The sequence below is a fragment of the Pomacea canaliculata genome, linkage group LG13 (genome assembly GCF_003073045.1).
Source record: "Pomacea canaliculata isolate SZHN2017 linkage group LG13, ASM307304v1, whole genome shotgun sequence".
NCBI classification, from domain to species: domain Eukaryota; kingdom Metazoa; phylum Mollusca; class Gastropoda; order Architaenioglossa; family Ampullariidae; genus Pomacea; species Pomacea canaliculata.
The window spans coordinates 20415294-20430327 of NC_037602.1; the positions used below are offsets into that span (position 1 = coordinate 20415294).

Consider the following 15034-nt stretch of genomic DNA (forward strand, 5'->3'; position numbering starts at 1 on the left):
GTATAACATACATAGTTTAGTACAGACAGCTGTGTATAACATACATAGTTTAGGACAGACAGCTGTGTTTAACATACATAGTTTATAACAGACAGCTGTGTTTAACATACATAGTTTAGTACAGACAGCTGTGTATAACATACATAGTTTAGTACAGACAGCTGTGTTTGACATATATAGTTTATAACAGACAGCTGTGTTTAACATACATAGTTTAGTACAGACAGCTGTGTTTAACATACATAGTTTATAACAGACAGCTGTGTTTAACATATATATAGTTTAGTACAGACAGCTGTGTATAACATACATAGTTTATAACAGACAGCTGTGTTTAACATACATAGTTTAGTACAGACAGCTGTGTATAACATACATAGTTTAGTACAGACAGCTGTGTTTAACATATATAGTTTATAACAGACAGCTGTGTATAACATACATAGTTTAGTACAGACAGCTGTGTATAACATACATAGTTTAGTACAGACAGCTGTGTTTAACATACATAGTTTTATAACAGACAGCTGTGTATAACTACAGACAGCTGTGTTATAACATACATAGTTTAGTACAGACAGCTGTGTTATAACATACATAGTTTATACAGACAGCTGTGTTTAACATACATAGTTTATAACAGACAGCTGTGTTTAACATACATAGTTTAGTACAGACAGCTGTGTTTAACATACATAGTTTAGTACAGACAGCTGTGTTTAACATACATAGTTTATACAGACAGCTGTGTTTAACATACATAGTTTAGTACAGACAGCTGTGTATAACATACATAGTTTAGTACAGACAGCTGTGTTTAACATACATAGTTTAGTACAGACAGCTGTGTTATAACATACATAGTTTAGTACAGACAGCTGTGTATAACATACATAGTTTAGTACAGACAGCTGTGTATAACATACATAGTTTATACAGACAGCTGTGTTTAACATACATAGTTTAGTACAGACAGCTGTGTTATAACATACATAGTTTTAGTACAGACAGCTGTGTTATAACATACATAGTTTATAACAGACAGCTGTGTTTAACATACATAGTTTAGTACAGACAGCTGTGTATAACATACATAGTTTATACAGACAGCTGTGTTTAACATACATAGTTTAGTACAGACAGCTGTGTTTAACATACATAGTTTATACAGACAGCTGTGTTTAACATACATAGTTTAGTAACAGACAGCTGTGTTTAACATACATAGTTTAGTACAGACAGCTGTGTATAACATACATAGTTTATACAGACAGCTGTGTATAACATACATAGTTTAGTACAGACAGCTGTGTATAACATACATAGTTTAGTACAGACAGCTGTGTATAACATACATAGTTTATACAGACAGCTGTGTTTAACATACATAGTTTAGTACAGACAGCTGTGTTTAACATACATAGTTTATAACAGACAGCTGTGTTTAACATACATAGTTTAGTACAGACAGCTGTGTATAACATACATAGTTTAGTACAGACAGCTGTGTTTAACATACATAGTTTAGTACAGACAGCTGTGTTTAACATACATAGTTTAGTACAGACAGCTGTGTATAACATACATAGTTTATAACAGACAGCTGTGTTTAACATACATAGTTTAGTACAGACAGCTGTGTATAACATACATAGTTTAGTACAGACAGCTGTGTTTAACATACATAGTTTAGTACAGACAGCTGTGTTTAACATACATAGTTTATAACAGACAGCTGTGTTTAACATACATAGTTTAGTACAGACAGCTGTGTATAACATACATAGTTTAGTACAGACAGCTGTGTTTAACATACATAGTTTAGTACAGACAGCTGTGTATAACATACATAGTTTATACAGACAGCTGTGTTTTAACATACATAGTTTAGTACAGACAGCTGTGTTTAACATACATAGTTTATAACAGACAGCTGTGTTTAACATACATAGTTTAGTACAGACAGCTGTGTATAACATACATAGTTTAGTACAGACAGCTGTGTATAACATACATAGTTTATAACAGACAGCTGTGTTTAACATACATAGTTTAGTACAGACAGCTGTGTATAACATACATAGTTTAGTACAGACAGCTGTGTTTAACATACATAGTTTATAACAGACAGCTGTGTTTAACATATATAGTTTAGTACAGACAGCTGTGTATAACATACATAGTTTATAACAGACAGCTGTGTTTAACATACATAGTTTAGTACAGACAGCTGTGTATAACATATATAGTTTAGTACAGACAGCTGTGTATAACATACATAGTTTAGTACAGACAGCTGTGTATAACATACATAGTTTATAACAGACAGCTGTGTTTAACATACATAGTTTATTACAGACAGCTGTGTATAACATACATAGTTTAGTACAGACAGCTGTGTTTGACATACATAGTTTAGTACAGACAGCTGTGTATAACATACATAGTTTAGTACAGACAGCTGTGTTTGACAACCGTAGTTTAGTACATACAGCTGTGTCTGACAAAACTGCTTACAACTACTGGCGCGACACACCGACAGTACGTACAGTGACAAACTTGCTGTGAACATCGGAGGGAATGACATAGATGATAATGCCTGTAGTATCAGACTTACTATAAAAACTTCAGGTCTTGCAAATCATTTATGTAACAGAATAGGTATGGTGTATGTCAGTGATGCCCAACCGTTTTCGGCCTGCGGGCCATACACATTTCCGACATGCGTGTCTCGGGCCGCTTCACCGCAAAAATACAAAAAGGAAAAAAAAATAGAGCAGATACCATTTTTATTAGAAACAAGTTGTACTTACCATTAATTATGTACTAATTAGTGGGGTATTTGAAGTTTTTTTCACGAAACCAACTTCTGATGTCCGGCTGCATCGCAGAGACACCAAGTCGGAGAATTGAATCGAAATGTTCGTCCATCGAAAAAAAGATTGAGAGACGCCCCTACATAGGGATTAATACTTCTTCTTCCCTTTTTTCGGTTTTATATATATACTTTTTTTTATTACTCACACGCCGATTTCCTGCACTGTGGACAGAATTTTCGCGGGCCGGATGGCACCGCGTCGCGGGCCGGATATGGCCCGCGGGCCGTACGTTGGGCATCCCTGGTGTATGTGATACCATCTCTAACACGAATAAGAAGAATTTTTTTATATGAAAAACACAAACAAAGAGTTTGACACTGATATATCTGACAAGAAAACAAAAACACCATTAATCTCAACAACCCCAAATATCTACCAAATTTTAAAACGTTTTTTTCAAACAATCACAATTTGCAAAACAAATGATGGCGAGTCTAGCAAAAGGGACATAAGCATTTTATAGGCAGTAACTTAAAAAAGGTCTCAAACAAACACTTAACATTGTCAAGAATCAACCTGTATCATTCTTCAAGTTGACCGTTTGTATGTTACTTTCTATAACAAGGGAGAGAATGTGCTGTGAATGTGAATGTGAATATGAAAGGGTTAAAGGAATGTGCTAGAGCAAGAAAGAGAGGGAGAGACTCATAATGTGGCATTGTTACCTCGGCCAATGGAGGTTTCAACCAGGAAAGAATAAATACAGCCTTCTGTACACGTCTAGTGAGCTGGATCGCCATATTATTCAATTTTTTTATTATTTAGTCAAATTCCTAATGCAGCATCCCTTTGCTAATAGACAAATTCTTATCTTATTCTGATGTGGAAACCGATGCTGTATCATAGAGGAGGTAAATCCACCCGCTACAAAATTGGCATCATTCTTTAAAGCATACAGATAATGGAAATGGAGCCATTAAACAAAGATAACTAAATGAAGATGAGACCTGCATTTAAAGAAAAGGCAGATATGTCCTGAAGATATTGTGGTAAGTGAATACTGATTAAAATGTGATATTACGGGGAATTAACAATATTTCATCATCTGATATGATGATACATCATAGAGAAATGTGTCGAAAAGGTGAAATATTAGTCAAGAGACAGTACCATCAAAGGAAATAAGTCAATACCATAAGAAAATGAGTACATGACTGGGTGTCAAGATTATGCTAAGCAGGATATGATAATTCGCCGCTTGGTCTCACTGGAAGGCTGCTCTATCTTTGATGTAGATTCTTATAATTATTCAAATTATCACAGGATGTCCATGGGCTACAAACTTCTGAATGCTTGTAATTAAGTTCATAAAAGTGAAAGGTACTAGAAATTCTTGCATCTAAAGATAGCAAAACATCCCGACAAAAAGTAAATAAAAACATTCAAGGTTTAACAAAAGTAACTGGCAAGAGAGTCCACCTTAGCACTGCACATCGCTCAGCACCACCCACGCCAACACATTTCCATTTAAGACGAGACTCTCGTTACAACCTCCATGGCCGCCTACTGCAGCCTGGCGCCTGACAAACGGAAAGACTTGCTGCAGCTGTTCACACGGCACTGACTTGAGTTCGCCGGTAATTAAGTACTCTTCACGGTGGTTGAACCACCCCGATGTACACACGCTAACGTTGTAGGTGGTGGACAGTACGGCTTTTGTGTTTGTCGGGGCAGGCAGCATCATGTCCATGAACGGACGCTCAAACAATGGAAATACGTCTTCTTTGTTAAAGATGAATCCTCTAAATTGTTTGTCTTGGTCCCACATGTGGGTTCTGTTCTCCTCGTAGAATGAGATGTCCAGGAACGGCCATTTCCAAGAGAACCTAGTGATAGCATGAGACCGGGCGGAGAAGAACTTCCATCTGACTCCTCGTTTGACATCAAGAAGAAAGTGCGGCTTGAGGCCATTCAGCACGTGAGCCACGGCATCCTTCTGCCATGACGGGACAACAACATCCAAGTCATCATCCCAGGGCATCAGGCCGTGGTGGCGCCACGAGCCCAGCAGACTTCCACTGTAGAGGAAAAAGGTCAATGACGCCTCAGTCATCACTATAGAGAAAGTTGCGACGATTTCCTGCATAATGTACACATCCTGTTGTGACACTGTGGGCTGGAATAGTTTGAGGCTTTCATCCAATTTCACTTTATGAGTTTTGGGTGTAATAAGTGTGTAGTACGATGTGTTATTAATCAGAGTGTTAACCTGAGCGGTAAGTATCATTAAGTTTGCAGTGTCGTACGGTAAACTTGAGAGATATAGTAGATACAGAAGAAGAAAAATCCCTGCTGCAATCAAAGCCACCAGAATTGAGAATGGCTTGAACATTGACATGATTCTAAATGAAGTACACAATTTCTGTGCAGTGATATTCATTTTCGGAAGGATGTGCAATACGAATTGATAAACAAGAGCAGACTTTCGGACCACTGGTATGATGAGTTGGACTGTGATGAGATGGAAGCACAAGTCAACGAAGGAATTCCCTTGTCCTCCCACAAAATACCACGCACACTGCTTTTCACAAAAAGAAGACACAGGCAGAGAAAGTCGACAGGTGTCGCTGAGATTGGAATTTAAGGTTGAAATCCGCGCATCACTGGACTTGATGAGGTAAAACCCACGCTTTTGAAGGGTCAACTGCAATAATAATTATAGGTATGTCAGTAAATATAAATCGGTGACGTTATGTAACAGTAAGAACAAAACATCAGTCTGTAAAAAACAGAGAGTTGAATTAGAAACTGAAATAATTAACTTGCTATTGTGTCAGCAGATACAATGAGGTCTACAATGGGCCGGTGGAATGGTCTAGTGTAGCAAGATGTGTGTACTTGTGTATTTTCAAGATGTTTAAATGATGTTAGAAATACTTTAAAAAGGCAACATTATTGTATCTATGTTGCGAAGTAAAGTGTAATCTATGCAGTATATTTGAGATGAACAGTTCATGACTACTAGGAAGACAGCATGAAACAATAACTGATCAAAGATATGACAACGACGATGCACATCAAAGCTTATTTATGTCCTCACACACACACACAAGGAACATTGAAGCAGATCTTCATTATTCGAGCGTGGTAAACAAACACAAGGCACTTAAAATCCTGACATCTAGCGGTAGCAGAACTGTGACAGACGCCGACAACAAACAACAATAAATGACGGGACAGGGGAGGCTACTGGCGGCTGGCAGCCACAGTCTGTACGAAACTTGCATTGCTGTCGTCTCATTTTCACACAATTAATATTTATAGTTTAGATAAAGGTGAATATGTCATAAATCCTACTTTTCTTTTATATACAATCGATAATGAAGTTGGGTTTAAATACAAGCATTTCTGTAAAATTAGTTTTTCTTTCAAAGCAAGTAAATCTATCGGTCACGACGCTAGATCTATCATTTGACGAATGACTGAAAAATAACGATTTAGGAAACATTAAAAACAAAGTTGTTTACAAGAAGAAGACATTGTGTGGAAGTAAACAGGGTGCAAAAGCAGAAATACTAGCTGTTGTCAAACCAACCTGAAAGTCGTTAGTTGCTGGTGTGTGTCAGCCGAGACCACAGGTCGTCTTGGCTACACTTCCGGTGTCGATATGAAGACGATGTTTGGAACACAAATATTATTGTCTTCTGATGACTTGGCCTTGTATCATAGAGAAATGACTATTAATAGATAGTGTAGACAAGGGACCTTTTCCTGTCTGGGAAGATACACAAGGCAGGAAGCCGATAGACTAGGGGTCAGAGGTTGGACAGGACGGACTGAGGTGTCGAGCTGTAGAGCAGACAGTAAAACTCACGTGTGTGTAAATATCTACATGTCTACATGTTCAACCTGAGCGTTGGTATTGAGAGAGAAATAACAGCCATTCATCATGTTCTTTTTTTATTAAACAAAAACATACACAAAGCATAACAGAAACTACCGCACACATCAATTTACATAAATAGATCAACAAAAATATCTTTGACACTCAAATCAAATCAAATCAAATCAAAATCAAATCAAAACAGACTTTATTGTCTGCCCAGGAGGACAGAAATTTGTCTTTGCTCACATACCCATACAGACATTTAACACACAGTTAGGAGTAAAAGTGAGGAGTAAAATAGTGTTGATTGCACCAGTCCATCAAGGCAGTGTATGTTTATCCTAACAACAAACCTTGGGTGACCAAGGGCCTAAAAGCACTGCTGAACAAAAAGAAACATTTGTTCATCACTGGCAGAAGCCCACGACAGAAGATTAGTACATAGAGAGGACCATGATGTTATCCGTTGGGTGGGCAGAGGCTCTACGAGCATACTAGTTAGTCCGCTTTCAGTAGTTTGCCGGTGGACCAACGAGTGTCGACGAGATTGAAACAGAGGTCGAGTTAGCTCTCGCCATAAACCCGATGTGTCAGAATGCGGCTCGTGGTTACATCTTGAGCTCGCTGGAGGGACCTGCCAGACGTCGAGTGTTGATGCTTCCGCATGACGCAAGAGATACGCCGAGAAAGATCTTGGGTGTCCTAGTGGAGGCGTACGGCGAACAAAGATGTCGACATCAGTGCCACAGCAACGTGATGAGGTGGTCGACGAATACGCCGCGAAGCTCCAGAATTTAAGCAGGCGAGGTAGAAGGCGGCGCAGAGCGTCGAAGTGGCGGCGATTGACACCATCTCGGAGGACTGCAGCCCGACCGGTCAGGGAAAGTGACTGCCCCCGTTTTCCGTAACAGGATGACAGGGAAATAAAGTGTAGCTGGCCTGACTGGAAAGTGTCCGACGGCGGAGGTTGTCATTTATGGCAGTTGAGTGATGGCGTTGCTCGACACCGGCAGTGAGGTAACGACGGTCACTGACGAGTGGGCACGAGGGCACATACAGGACTTACAGCTAAAACAAACTCAGGAGTGGCGGTGGTGGACATGTTTACGGCCAGCGTCTGAGGACGTTCCTATCCTGGTGGTCAAGGACCTGGTCGATGTGGTCACAAGTGAGCGCAGGAGGCGCGTGTCGCTTCTACTAGGGAAGAACGTCCTTGATCGGATAATGGACTCTACCGCAGATGTGGCGCAGGCAGTACAGGCAGCCGTGCATGAAGCTCATCTTGAGAAGACATTGTCAACAAAAGGACTGGCTAGGGCCGCTGGCAACAGGCCCGTTCCAGGATGCCAATGGGTCTGACGTCCACACCAGCCACTTTCCAGAGGTTAATGCAGACCACCATGCCGAACTGTTTAATTTCAGTCCTTCTTGTGTACCTAGACGATCATTTGGTATACTCCAAGATAAAAGACATTCAACTGCGGGAGGCGCCATACCTTCAGGATGACGACAGTGAAGAGGAAACTCAAATCTTTCCTCCATCTCATTATACCTACCCTATGAAAGGACCAGCTGACGCTAGTAACAGCCTTGGTTGTAGTGGTTTGTCTTTAACTATTAGTTGTAGCCTACACAAATACCGATAGCTTTCAACATACATCAATAAATAACACATAGTTCAGGCAGTTACACATTTCAGCTGTACACTGAGCTTATTCTTATCTATACATTTATGACATTAGCTACATCTGAGGAATAGCTCACCCAGATATTATCTTCACGTATACAAATACCAAATCGGGGAGGAAACATGTCTATTCACAAACATTTTCAAGTAGGTATAGGGTATCCAGACTACGAGGAGACATAAGGGATACATGATTGTTCACAGATACATAACAATATAAGTATGTATAACAAACAAACACTATTTTACAATATACCAACATAAAAAAACCCAAAACAAACATACACATATATTAACAAACATTTTAAGAATACATCCATCTGCACAGAGAAGCCCCACAAACAAAGCAATCATCATAGAAGGCACCCTGGAGCCCATGTGTCATAAGATGACAGCACAATATTAATGTATATCAAGACATGTAGTTTTTAATAATCAAGATTATATATATGTATAGAATCAGTATGCATTCATCATGTTCTTGTCAAAGGTGTTTTTACGATATTTTTATTAACAAACTAGTAGTCTATGTAACGAAATAGTTCTCTAAATGATATTTTCCAAACCGAGAATAAAATCTGCTCTTGAAGTGTCGTTGCCATCCTCCATGTCTTGTGGGGATGTAGGATGCTGCTTGTCGACGGCTCTGTGCAAACTCTGTCGCTGGTTTCTGGCTACGCACACTTTTCTAATTTATAAACACTTTCAGCTTAATTAATCATGGCAGGTGTAATGACTCTCTTGTGTAAAAGATCAGCAAGCAAAACAGAGAACTGGACAAGAGTAAAAAAAAGAAATCAACGAAAGGTGGTATTGCACGAAAGTAATAATGTGGAAAGTAAAAACTACCGTTAATATTGTATCATTTTTAGGGCTTCTTCGCAAGTGTTTCTAGTTTTGTAACGGAAATATTGTTGGAAGAAAAGTTGTTGAAACTTGAGAATAGATGGAATATCATTATGTTTTTTGGAAAAGGATACCAGCGTTAAGATGATAATTTAAATAAATTTAAACAGCAGCAGCAAATTATGAAATACGTTTACTGTTTGTATTGTGCTGGTTTCATGAACAGTGTGTATCCTGTCGGGGTCTTTTACTCTACAAATTATGGAGGAACTTTATGTTTGAAAATGTGGGGTGTAAAGAATTGCGTCTGTTTATGGCTTTTGAATTACTGTACAGTGTCTGATGCCAGTATCTGTCATTAAAGTTTCTCTGTGGTCCTTCAGATAATACGGTTATAAAAATACAGTTATTTCCCGTTCCTGAACACAGCTTCGTTTGGTTATGTGCAAATAATCGTACACAAGAGGTTTTGAGTCTTTAGAACACTGACAGTGAGGTCACGACCATTGTCGCATTTGTCTGCTAAAGTGAACAGTTGTCTTTCAATGGACTGAGTGGGATCAGGGAAAGAACAAGACGAACAAAGGAGAGAATCAATTGTGTGTGTGTGACCTGCATGGTGTTTTGCTGCTCATTTCGTGTCAGTGCAGATGACCTATTCGCTCAGACTCTGAGAACTCGTTTAACAAAGCAGGCCCAGCCACTTTACTAAACTGACAGTTGGAAGTTACCTTCTCAATCCTTCTATCAGCACCTTTCTTTTCTAATTAAACATTAACTCATCGACTTCATTCCAAACCAGCTGTACCAGTGCCTTCACTGAAACTAAAACAGAGTCCATGGCAAGAAAGTGTCTCTGCCTACAATACACCTTTTGCCAAATGACGGTTTGACATGGCGCTCGCTACTGTTCATTGACACTTTGATGTCTTTATCTTGCTACCTGTTGGGGAGCTTCCAGATGTTGCCACACAGTGTTCTTAATGATTCGAAACAAGACTTTTAATTGATGGAGTAAAGGATGTTGATAATGAGAGAACAAAATACCGAGCAAAGACAAATATGTGTAGGTTTCTGCTGTCCAGTCATTTCACTCGTGTACGCTACCATCAGGTTCATAAACTATTTACCTGTCTGACCACCATGACACCAGCTCCTCACCTTTGTTACCTTCAGCTGAGTGAATGTAGGTGAGCAAAGAAAACTGGAACATGTTATAATAATGTAAATAAAAACATTCAAGGTTTAACAAAAGTAACTGGCAAGAGAGTCCACCTTAGCACTGCACACCGCTCAGCACCACCCACGCCAACACATTTCCATTTAAGACGAGACTCTCGTTACAACCTCCATGGCCGCCTACTGCAGCCTGGCGCCTGACAAACGGAAAGACTTGCTGCAGCTGTTCACACGGCACTGACTTCAGTTCGCTCCTAATCATCTCTTTGCTGTGGTCGTACCACCCCGATTCACACACGCTAAGGTTGTAGGTGGTGGACAGTACGGCTTTTGTGTTTCTCGGGGCAGGCAGCATCATGTCAATGAAAGGACGCTCAGACAATGGAAATACGTCTTCTTTGTTGAAGATGAGTTTGTCACGTTGTCGGGAGCTCTCCCAAATGTGGGTTCTGTTCTCGTCAAAGAAAAAGATGTCCATGTACGGCCATTTCCAAATTACCCTACCGATAGCATGAGACCGAGCGGAGAAGAGCTTCCATCCGTCTCCTCGTGTGGCATCAAGAAGAAAGTGCGGCTTGAGGCCATTCAGCACGTGAGCCACGGCATCCTTCTGCAATGAAGGGACAACAACATCCAAGTCATCATCCCAGGGCACCAGGCCGTGGTGGCGCCACGACCCCAGTAGACTGCCCATGTAGAGGAAGAAAGTCAAGGACGCGTTAGTCATCACTATAGAGAAAGTTGCGACGATTTCCTGCATAATGTACACATCCTGTTGTGACACTGTGGGCTGGAATAGTTTGAGGCTTTCATCCAATTTCACTTTATGAGCTTTGGATGTAATAAGTGTGTAGTACGATGTGTTATCAGTCAGAGTGTTAACCCCAGTGGTCAGTTTCTTTAAGTTTGCAGTGTCGTACTTTGATCGTGAGAAGTACAGTGTATACAGAAGAAGAAATGTCCATGCTGTAATCAAAGCCACCAGAATTAAAAATGTCTTGAACGTTGGCATGATTCTAAATGAAGTACATACTTTCTGTGCAGTGATCTTCATTTTCGGAAGGATGTGCAATACGAATTGATAAATAAGAGCAGACTTTCGGACCACTCGTATGATGAGTTGGACTGTGATGAGATGGAAGCACAAGTCACACGAAGGAATTCCCTTGTCCTCCCACAAAATACCACGCACACTGCTTTTCACATAAAGAAGACACAGGCAGAGAAAGTCGACAGGTGTTGCTGAGATTGGTGTTTAAGGTTGAAATCCGCGTATAACTGGACTTGCTCAGTTCAAACCCACGCTTTTGAAGGGTCAACTGCAATAATAATTTTAGTTGTATCAGTAAATATAGATCAGTAATTTCATATAAAAGTAAGAACAAAATAACAGTATGCGAAAAGAGAGTGTAGAATTAGAAACTGAAATAGGTAACTTGCTATTGTGTCAGCAGATACAATGAGGTCTACAATGGGCTGGTGGAATGGTCTAGTGTAGCAAGCTGTGTTCACTTGTGTATTTTGTGATTGGTGCTACAACTGCTTTTAAAAGGCAACAATATTGTATCTATGTTGCAAAGTAATGTGTAATCTATGCAGTATGCTTGAGATCACCATGTCATGACTAATAGGAAGATAGCATGAAACAATAAGTGATCGAAGTCTATGACAACGACGATGCACATCAAAGCTTATTTATGAGCGAACACACAGACACACACACACAAGGAACATTTAAGCAGATCTTCATTATTCGAGCGTGGTAAACAAACAAAGGCACTTAAAATCCTGACATCTAGCGGTAGCAGAACTGTGACAGACGCCGACAACAAACAACAATAAATGACAGGACAGGGGAGGCTACTGGCGGCTGGCAGCCACAGTCTGTACGAAACTTTCATTGCTGTCGTCTCATTTTCACACAATTAATATTTATAGTTTAGATAAAGGTGAATATGTCATAAATCCTACTTTTCTTTTATATACAATCGATAATGAAGTTGGGTTTAAATACAAGCATTTCTGTAAAATTAGTTTTTCTTTCAAAGCAAGTAAATCTATCGGTCACGACGCTAGATCTATCATTTGACGAATCACTGAAAAATAACGATTTAGGAAACATTAAACACTAAGTTGTTTACAAGAAGAAGACATTGTGTGGAAGTAAACAGGGTGCAAAAGCAGAAATACTAGCTGTTGTCAAACCCACCTGAAAGTCGTTAGTTGCTGGTGTGTGTCAGCCGAGACCACAGGTCGTCTTGGCTACACTTCCGGTTTCGATATGAAGACGATGTTTGCAACACAAATATTATTGTCTTCTGATGACTTGGCCTTGTATCCTAGAGAAATGACTATTAATAGATAGTGTAGACAAGGGACCTTTTCCTGTCTCGGAAGATACATAAGGCAGGAAGCCGATAGACTAGAGGTCAGAGGTTGGACAGGACGGACTGAGGTGTCGAGCTGTAGAGCAGACAGTAAAACTCATCTGTGTGTAAATAAATACATGTCTACATGTTCAACCTGAGCGTTGGTATTGAGAGAGAAATAACAGCCATTCATCATGTTCTTTTTTATTAAACAAAAACATACACAAAGCATAACAGAAACTACCGCACACATCAACTTACATAAATAGATCAACAAAAATATCTTTGACACTCTACTCAAATCTTTCCTCCATCTCATTATACCTACCCTATGAAAGGACCAGCTGACGCTAGTAACAGCCTTGGTTGTAGTGGTTTGTCTTTAACTATTAGTTGTAGCCTACACAAATACCGATAGCTTTCAACATACATCAATAAATAACACATAGTTCAGGCAGTTACACATTTCAGCTGTACACTGAGCTTATTCTTATCTATAAACTTATGACATTAGCTACATCTGAGGAATAGCTCACCCAGATATTATCTTCACGTATACAAATACCAAATCGGGGAGGAAACATGTCTATTCACAAACATTTTCAAGTAGGTATAGGGTATCCAGATTACGAAGAAACATAAGGGATACATGATTGTTCACAGATACATAACAATATAAGTATGTATAACAAACAAACACTATTTTACAATATACCAACATAAAAAAACAACAAACATACACATCTATTAACAAACATTTTAAGAATACATCCAACTGCACAGAGAAGCCACACAAACAAAGCAATCATCATAGAAGGCATCCTGGAGCCCATGTGTCATAAGATGACAGCACAATATTAATGTATATCAAGACATGTAGTTTTTAATAATCAAGATTATATATATGTATAGAATCAGTATGCATTCATCATGTTCTTGTCAAAGGTGTTTTTACGATATTTTTATTAACAAACTAGTAGTCTAAGTAACGAAATAGTTGTCTAAATGATATTTTCCAAACCGAGAATAAAATCTGCTCTTGAAGTGTCGTTGCCATCCTCCATGTCTTGTAAGGATGTAGGATGCTGCTTGTCGACGGCTCTGTGCAAACTCTGTCGCTGGTTTCTGGGTACGCAGACTTTTCTAATTTATAAACACTTTCAGCTTAATTAATCATGGCAGGTGTAGTGACTCTCTTGTGTAAAAGATCAGCAAGCAAAACAGAGAACTGGACAAGAGTAAAAAAAAGAAATCAACGAAAGGTGGTATTGCACGAAAGTAATAATGTGGAAAGTAAAAACTACCGTTAATATTGTATCATTTTTAGGGCTTCTTCGCAAGTGTTTCTAGTTTTGTAACGGAAATATTGTTGGAAGAAAAGTTGTTGAAACTTGAGAATAGATGGAATATCATTATGTTTTTTGGAAAAGGATACCAGCGTTAAGATGATAATTTAAATACATTTAAACAGCAGCAGCAAATTATGAAATACGTTTACTGTTTGTATTGTGCTGGTTTCATGAACAGTGTGTATCCTGTCGGGGTCTTTTGCTCTACAAATTATGGAGGAACTTTATGTTTGAAAATGTGGGGTGTAAAGAATTGCGTCTGTTTATGGCTTTTGAATTACTGTACAGTGTCTGATGCCAGTATCTGTCAATGAAGTTTCTCTGTGGTCCTTCAGATAATACGGTTATAAAAATACAGTTATTTCCCGTTCCTGAACACAGCTTCGTTTGGTTATGTGCAAATAATCGTTCACAAGAGGTTTTGAGTCTTTAGAACACTGACACATCGGCAGGTCAGTGAGGTCACGACCATTGTCGCATTTGTCTGCTAAAGTGAACAGCTGTCTTTCAATGGACTGAGTGGGATCAGCGGAAGAACAAGACGAACAAAGGAGAGAATCAATTGTGTGTGTGGGACCTGCATGGTGTTTTGCTGCTCATTTCGTGTCAGTCCATGTGAGCTATTCGCTCAGACTCTGGGAAATCCTTCTATCAGCACCATTCTTTTCTAATTAAACATTAACTAATTTCCTACATCCCGAAGCAATTGTACCAGTGCCTTCACTGAAACTAAAACAGAGTCCATGGCAAGAAAGTGTCTCTGCCTACAATACACCTTTTGCCAAATGACGGTTTGACATGGCGCTGGCTACTGTTCATTGACACTTTGATGTCTTTATCTTGCTACCTGTTGGGGAGCTTCCAGATGTTGCCACACAGTGTTCTTAATGATTCGAAAC

General features: G+C 39.3%; 2 protein-coding genes across 2 annotated transcripts in view; both read right to left on the reverse strand.

The window, feature by feature from the left end:
• Nucleotides 1-4299: 4299 nt before the first annotated feature.
• LOC112553595 lies at nt 4300-4932 on the reverse strand. The gene has a single exon (XM_025220936.1). It carries the CDS (start codon nt 4930-4932, stop codon nt 4300-4302), a length of 633 nt encoding a protein of 210 aa, XP_025076721.1.
• Nucleotides 4933-10221: 5289 nt separating this feature from the next.
• Nucleotides 10222-15034, reverse strand: part of LOC112554247 — a 31051-nt gene continuing 26238 nt past the window's right edge. Inside the window, exon 2 of the mRNA XM_025221946.1 lies at nt 10222-10775. Within this exon, the coding sequence (XP_025077731.1) occupies nt 10515-10775 (261 nt within the window). The 3' untranslated portion in view covers nt 10222-10514. The remainder of the gene's footprint in view (nt 10776-15034) is intronic.

Excerpts from the sequence above, each read along its gene's own strand:
- LOC112553595 (XM_025220936.1), bottom strand. The coding sequence starts at position 4,932 with ATGACTGAGGCGTCATTGACCTTTTTCCTCTACAGTGGAAGTCTGCTG.